The 7,735-nt window shown below is 47.7% G+C and overlaps 1 protein-coding gene across 1 annotated transcript in view; it reads left to right on the top strand.

Annotated features, from left to right (window-relative positions):
- EME2 (essential meiotic structure-specific endonuclease subunit 2) overlaps positions 1-6,001 on the top strand; it is a gene marked incomplete at its 5' end in the record, with an annotated part of 20,069 nt that extends 14,068 nt beyond the window's left edge. The window contains 4 exons of the mRNA XM_025203619.1: positions 1,376-1,546; positions 3,496-3,611; positions 4,542-4,731; positions 5,663-6,001. Coding sequence (XP_025059404.1) covers positions 1,376-1,546; positions 3,496-3,611; positions 4,542-4,731; positions 5,663-5,833 — 648 coding nt within the window. The remainder of the gene's footprint in view (positions 1-1,375; positions 1,547-3,495; positions 3,612-4,541; positions 4,732-5,662) is intronic.
- Between the last annotated feature and the right edge of the window lie 1,734 nt (positions 6,002-7,735).

Raw genomic sequence — 7,735 nt, 5'->3', positions numbered from 1 at the left:
CCTCACCTTGCCTCAGGGGGAGCAGCAGAACAAGCAGCGGCTTCTCCCACAGCGGCCCGGCGCAGCCCCAGCACTGCCCACCTCATCCCGGCAGGAGCAGCCACAGGAGCAGCTTCTTGTTGCTGATCCTCTTCTTGTTGCTGACATACTTGTAGAAACCCTTCTTGTTACCCTCCATGTCCCTTGCCAGCTGCAACTCCAGTTGGGCTTTGGCCTTCCTGATTTCATCCCTGCATGCCTGAACCAATACTCTTAGACTCCTCCCTAGTTGTTTGTCCAAGTTTCCACTCCTTGTAAGCTTACTTTTTGCGTTTTAGTTGACTGGTTCCCTGCTAAGTCAAGCTGGTCTTCTGCCATACTTGCTAGTCTTCCTGTGCATCAGGTTGGTTCCTTCTTGCACCATCAGTAAGGTTTCTTTAAGATACAACCAACTCTCCTGGACTCCTTTCCCCCTCAGATGCATCTCCCAGGGAATCCTGCCCATCAGTTCCCAAAGTGAGTCATAGTTTGCTTTTCTGAAATCCAAGGTCTTTACTCTGCTGCTCTCCTTCCTTTCCTCAGGATCCTGAACTCAATCATCTCATGGTCACTGCTGCCCAAGTTGCTATCCACTACTACATTCCCCACCAATTCTTCCCTAGTTGTGAGCAGCAGGTGAAGAAGAGCATGGCTTCTTGTTGGCCTCTCCAACCCTTGCACCAGAAGTTGTCCTCAGCACTCTCCAAAAAAGTTCTTAGATTGCCTGTGCACTGTTGTATTACTCTCCCAGGAGATGTCAGGGTGATTAAAGTCCCCCATGAGAACCAGGAGTTATCGGGAAACTTCTGCTAGCTGTTTGAAGAAAACCTCGTCCACCACATCCTCTTGGTCTGGTGGTCTATAGCAGACCCTCACGACAACATCACCCTTGTTGCTGTCCCCTGTGACTCAGTGGGTCAAGCTCTTCTCTTACTCCCATGTTACTGCTGATCTGGAGGGAGCATAAATAATGGGCTGTTCATATAGCCACACACAGCCCAAGTGGTGGTCATTTTTAGCCAGCTGCAGCCTTGTCTGTAATAAAAGCACATTGAATTTTTGTGGCTGTCATCCTTTGCAGAAGCAGCAACAGGAGCTGGGGCTTTTTTCCCAAATTGTGGTTCTTCAGCCCAGCTCTGTGCAAGGTCCAGGGGGCTAGCAATGGAAGCGTAGTGTTATACTGGCAGTGTCAGATGTACAAAGTTGCCTGGAGATTTTGCCTACTTGCAGCAGGTGAGCAGGTGGCATGGATCAAACTTAGTAGCCACCTCCATCTCCAGCCTCTAGTAGGGGAGGGAGCTGGCAAATATGGAAGGATATAGCCTGTCCTGCCAGTAGTCTGTGGCTGTACTGACTGTTCTTAAGGGAAGAATTGCTGGGGAATATGAACCATGTGTCATTTCTCCCTAGGTACAATCGGGGTTGGGACAGGCAGCAGGCACTGTGCTCTGGAGAACAGGGTCAGCAGGAGGATCCCAGATTCCAGCCTTGCCCAGAGCTGTCAATGACAAAGCAGGAGATAGAGGAGGTGAAACTAACAGGCTTCAAACACTAATGTTGCTTATGGTCATAGATGTTCTAGCTGTGGGAAGAGAAAGTTCCTGTTGGTGACCCCTTGGGAATGTTATATGCTGACCTGACTCACATGGTATCATCTTGTGTAGTACAGAATGTCTGCCTATTTCGCTGCCCTGGGAAAAAGGGAAGTGGGGGATGGTGACACTTGCTGCCAGGCAGAGGGAGTTTGGAGTTGTGTGATGATATGCTGGTTCAGATGTAGCCAAGGTTGGTAGAATCTTTCCCAACTTGAAAGTGGCCTGGATACCCCTGACCCCCAATAGCCTGTTTGAAGTCATTGTCAGTCTCAGCTTGGTACCAAAATAGACAGGTTTTCTCAAGGCCATCATCTCAGGGTCGTTTGGTACTAGCAGGATCATAAGTCCAAGTTCTGAAAGCTCCATTTTCTGCTCACCTCCTGGGATGCATCTCCGAGGCACTTTGGTGTAGCCTGCAAGAAAACCACTCTGCTCTCACCTCTACATTGGGGCTTTTCCTCAACACGGGTATCATGCTGATGTATGTCAGCAGCTCTGAACCACCCAAAACGTATTAAGGATGCTGTCATGTTATTCCTTAAGTCAACCGTTCTCAAAATTTTTAGACTCAAGGCCCCTCTTCTACCCCCCCTGTGCAAAATGCCAGCTTTGAATTTTCACTCACTTTTGAACTACAGAAAAATAATAGAACCATTTTCTATTGCAAAGAACTTGGCAAGTTCATAGCAGGGCAGAATAGTTTTGAAACTGAATTCCTATTTGAAATATCTGGGTTTATCTTGTGAATCATATGAAGGAGTTTGCACACCTAGTGGTGGCAATATTATGTGGCACCCTGTAGCATCCTGCCTTAGCCTTTTACTGTGTGCACTTGTATGCATGCACGTGTGTGCGCTTCTGAAAGCTGAAAAGTATAATTTCTTTGCTTCTTCCTTTTGTTCTTTTGATATACTTTACATTGACATCATTCCCTGGATATATTCCAAACTGATGGGAGTCAGCACTGGTCTCTTGCTTATGGTGGTTGCCATGAAAAATTATCATCAACAGTGATTGTTCATGTATATCATACAACCAAAGTTTTTCACCTACATTTTCAGAGATGTTTGTGGTAGCTGTTGGCAGATGTTGACTTTTTGATGGCTCCTGCTTTAGTGGTCTGTGCTTGTGTCCTTTTATTGAGGGAACTGACATAGAAAACATAATTGAGAGGAACTAATGGAAGAACCAGGTAGAAACGTGAATGGGGCTTGCACTATTGCCTAGTGGCCCACAACAAAATCTAGGCACCCTTATTGTGGTCACCACTTGTGAGCGTGTGCCCCCTCCCCCCGCTGCACAACCAGAAGGTAACCCTGACACCCACTTTGTTGGTGTGCTCTAAAGAAATGGCCACTGAAGCATTTTTAAAGTGTCTTGGTGACCAAATACATTCTTAACTGAGATCCTTACTACATCAGCAGTCTGAAAATAGGTCATATTTGGAGTCTAAACCACTCATCTGTCTCTAACTGAATTCCAGTCTTTCCTGAGAATTCCCCAAAAGGGAATGACTGGCTGGCTTACTGGGAGCTAAGAAGGCATGAGTGAGCTTTTCTGCTGTATTCCATATACATGAGTTACTGCAGTTAGCCCATCCTTTCCTCTGTCTAGGAAAAAGCCAGTACCATCTCTGGAGAGGGGCTTGTGCCTAAATAGATGAGACCTTTCCATGTTCTGCTCTGCCAGCAAAGAGCCTCTGAAGTTCTGTGTGACTGACATGAGCACAGCTGTCTGGAAGTCTGTGCAGGCTGGGTGCCTTTGGAGATGGGGTGTGGGCTGCAAATTGTCCTGTGATTGACCTAGTCAGGCTTGTAATCAGGAGGGGACTAATTTGCTTTGTGTCTTGCATGTTTCAGTCATTGTAGTTCTCCTCCTGCAGGTGCTGGTGGTGCTGCAGCTGTGGGCTAACACTATGGTATCATTCCTGGACACGTGGCAGGAATTCAGTCAGCATGTCTCCGCACTGACTAAAGCAATAGCAAAACGCCCATACAAGTGAGCTTGTATCGCCAAACCCCTTGCTCTGAAAACTGTCCCTGCTGGATCCCAAATACAGAATATCATAAAATCTTATGGGAGGATTTTAAAAAGGCATTAGACAAATGTTTTCTAGGAATGGTCTAGATCAGGAGTGTCAAACACGGCCAGTGGGGTGGATCTGGTCTGCAGAGCCACTGTCTCCAGCCTGCTGGGCTACTGGTGGACCACCAGAAGTTGGGGTTGTAGTTTTGGGGAAGTAGCCTGCTGTAGAATCTGCAGCTGTCAGGCCGGTGAGCAAGGGCTGATACAGCTCGAGTCAACCTATGACTTCCTCACCTCTCACCCTTCACATGGCCCCAGCTCCTTGGCTGCTGGCTCCCCTATTGCTGCTACTACTGCTGCATGACCTGAGCAGGAGCCAGAGCTGCAACTGCCATGGGAACCTCCCTATACCCTGGGCTGGATGTGGATGAGATCTTGGGGTATAAAGAAGCCCCACAGTCCAGATCTGGCCTGGGACAGAAGGTGAGTTTGCTGCCCCTGGTCTAGGTATATGTGACCCTGCCTCAGTCCAAGAGATGAACTCTTGCAGTCCTTTCCAGTGCCCCGTTCTAATGATCCTGTGACACTCCTTTGTTTGGTTTGTGACTCGACTCTGGGAGCATGGTTGGCACAGCTACTATGATGGATTCTGTTGGAAAATGTTTGCTTAGGGAAGGACTTGCATCCTGGACTCAGGTTATTAAAACAATTTTCAGGTTATCAGAAGAGAAGGCCAGTGGTGCAAAGAACAATCCTGGTCCTGCTGGAGCAGTGAGAGATGAAACAAAAGGCCCCCTTCTTTCCCTCACTGAATCTGGGGACAGGGCATGATCTGACTATGCAGCATTGGTCATTGCATGCGCCACACCTAGGCCTTGCTCTGAGGGGTCTGGCTTTCTGCAGGAAACAACGGGAGACTGAATTATTCTCCTTCTGCACTGATGGGAAGTGGTCCAGTGGTGTGCGAGTGGAGAAGGATGGGACAGGACTCCGACAGGCATGGAAGAGACAAATCCAGCAGTTTAACAGAGTCAGCCCTGCTGCGGCAGCAGCCATAGCAGAAGCATATCCCTCCCCAAGCCTGCTGCTTCAGGTCAGCTCTCAAACCACTCGGACACTGATTGAAATGCTGTTGCAGGGATAATGAAGACAGAACAGGGAAGGGAGACCTTTCTGAGAACAGGACATAGTGTACTCTCCCACCGGTGGGAGAGTTCTGTCCGACAGACAAACTGCTATTGTATGAAACAGATTTCCCCAGTTAAGTTGGTAGCTGCATCCAAGGAAGGCATGGGGTGGGCAGCTGTTTCAGTAGTTGCTCTATAAAGATCTTTTATAGCTTATCTAGTTCTCTCTGTAGCCTGGCTAGTGCAGAGTTTTCCCTTTTGTCTGTCTAGTCCCTACTTCAGCATGTCCAGCTCTGCATTTCACCTTGTACAGCACATCCAGTGACTCTGTTCAGCTCTTTTTAAATGGCTGATTTCCAAACCAGACCCCTTGCAATCAGCTGGCTCTAAAATAGTCAAAAGAATCAAGATGGGCTGCCTCTGAGAGGGGGCACAAAGAAGAGAATAGTCAGACTAATGAAAATTCTCCATTGCTTTTCACTTATATAATGCTTGGTGTGAAATTTCAGGCTGCTTCTTCTCAGTGTCTACTTAGTTATTTTTGGTGGGAGACCAACACTTATGAGCACTTTTTTCTTCATCGGGTCAGTATTAGTCATGCAGGCTTTGTCCCTTTATGCCAGCAAATAGCAGTTTTAAACTCTCAACTAACCCTTTCAGTACAGATGGACTTTGCATCCATTTCCTTGGGAACAGGATGATGACATGCATCTCCCTATGTTGGGGGTGGGAGCAGGGGTTGTGTGTGAACATGACTAGTTCTAACATTATCCTCTGAATGCTGTGTGCATGGCCAAAGACACAGCTGCTTTTCACCACAGGTGGATTTGGCTGCAATGATAACTGAGTTTTAGGGGGCTGGTATTTACACCAATGTGGCTTCCTGTTTCCTATAAGGCCTATGAAGAGTGCAGCACAGAGAATGACAGACTTCACCTGCTGAGTGACATCCAGGTAAAGCCAGAGGATGGTGGGAGAGAACGGCGGATTGGACCAGACATATCACGCCGAGTTTATCTTTTCATGGTGTCCACCAGTCCAGACCTTGTTTTGGATCTGAGTGCGTAGTGGGGCTCAGAAGGTGGGAGATGGACCAGTTATTACATCTGTGGAGACCCAGCTGTGGCGGAGGAGCTAGTGGTACAACCAGGATACTGTGAGTCCTGTGTGGGGTGGCTGCAGATTCTTGTGCGGGATGAAGACTTGCAGCTCAATAAATGTCTTGTTATAAATGCTTTCTTCAGCTTCTTGGCTTTATGTTCCCTATTAACTACTTCTCCATGTGGTGGAGCATAGCCTAAAGCAGGTGGTCTCTTAAGAGAACGGTCTTTTGAGCACAAAGCCAAGACCTGGAGGCAGAGCAATATATGAATTCTTCCCACATAACATGCAAGCCTTGTACCTCTGCCCTGCCCCCCATACCTTCCCCTTAACATGGGGCAACTCCTCTGCCATGGGGGAGGTATAGGCTTAGTCTTACAAACTTAGGGGCATAACCTTACCTTGGCTTAGCCTTTCCTTTTGCACTGGCCTGACTGCTAGCCACCTTGCTGCAGCCCCTATGTATGTTCTGCAAGGCTGCACCCACGTTTCCTCCTCCCGGCAGAAAGGGAAGGACTTTTCCCTTTATAGATTCTGGCCTTAAAGGAAATGGATACAAACACAAGGGCAAGTTCTTAAAAAATGGTCTGAGAAAATGGCAAACTGGCTACTTGCATCCGAGTTTTGGTAGGTGTAAATGCTGACAGCTCCCCTTGATACTGCTTAAAACGATCTAACTTAAGGTTGTGTATCCATGTTACATCAATAACCCCCTCTTCACTCCTGTGCATCATGTCTCAGTGTCCCAACAACACTGCTTGGTTGGAAGGAGTAAAACCAGGAAGTGACCAGCGGTATAAAGATCCTTCATTTCAGTTAATATTCCACAAAGATCCTTCATTTCAGTTAATATTCCACCTCAACATTACTGCTTAAACTGGTTTATTGGCCAGAACAAACCGGCTGTGTTATTTCTGTTGCTAGAGATATCCCTTGCTCTTGACCACAAGTGGTGTACCAATACAGCTGAACCAGGAGCAGCTTTTCTACTCTGGTTACACATCCTATTCCTAATCCTGTAATTGAAGAGGTAAATCCAGTTTCCTCCTGTAAAGATTAATTACGCTTGGCATCATAGTTACAGCATCATACCACTAAGCTTATTTAGCACTACACATGTGTGCTGCAGGAAATTTTAAATGAACATTGCTTTGTATTGCCTTCTCTCCCATTCAGATTTCTAAACAAGCATTGACACTTCCCATCCCACAGCTGTTACTAAGAGGTAAGTTGAAGAGCAATTCATGTTACTTTACTTAGTGCTGCATGACTGACCATGGAAAGCTGTATGCATCTCAGCCACCAAGCATCCATATTAGTCTTCTGCAGTTCAGTGATTGCCAGTGTAGACATAGGCTGCCAAATTATCATTCCCACTAAAAAAAATAGAGCCTTGTAGGAGGCTCGAAAGGGGCTAGAGGTGCACTGATACATCAGTCCAATATCAGATCGGCACCAATATAAAGAAAATTGACTGCACTGGAAATCAGCCTGATGTGGCCGATAATTTGGCCGATAAATGGCCTGTGCATGCGTGTAGCCACAGCACAGCACGTAGGTGGCAAGGAGCGCAGCCTGGCAGTTTGGAGAGCTGCATGCAGCTAGCAAGTCTGTTGTGGTGGAAAGGGAGAAGGGAGAGAATGAGTGTTAGGGGGTGCAGATCAAGGCCTCCGTGGTGAGGGAGGGATGGGGCTGGGGTAGGCGCTGCTGAGTGGGGTGCAGGACAGCTGAAATTCAGGGGGCAGCAGTGGGGAGGGTCTGCTTCTACTGCTGCATGCACCCCAGGAGGGCACGGGGGGTTGCCCCTGGACCTGCGTGGGGTGGTATGGGCTGGGGCAAAGTGGTCAGTAGCAGTGGGAGGGTGGACTG

The sequence above is a fragment of the Alligator sinensis genome, unplaced genomic scaffold, assembly GCF_000455745.1.
Source record: "Alligator sinensis unplaced genomic scaffold, ASM45574v1 scaffold404_1, whole genome shotgun sequence".
Classification (NCBI taxonomy): domain Eukaryota; kingdom Metazoa; phylum Chordata; order Crocodylia; family Alligatoridae; genus Alligator; species Alligator sinensis.
The sequence above is the reverse complement of the archived record's forward strand: the minus strand, read 5'-3'. Positions and strand labels throughout refer to the sequence as shown.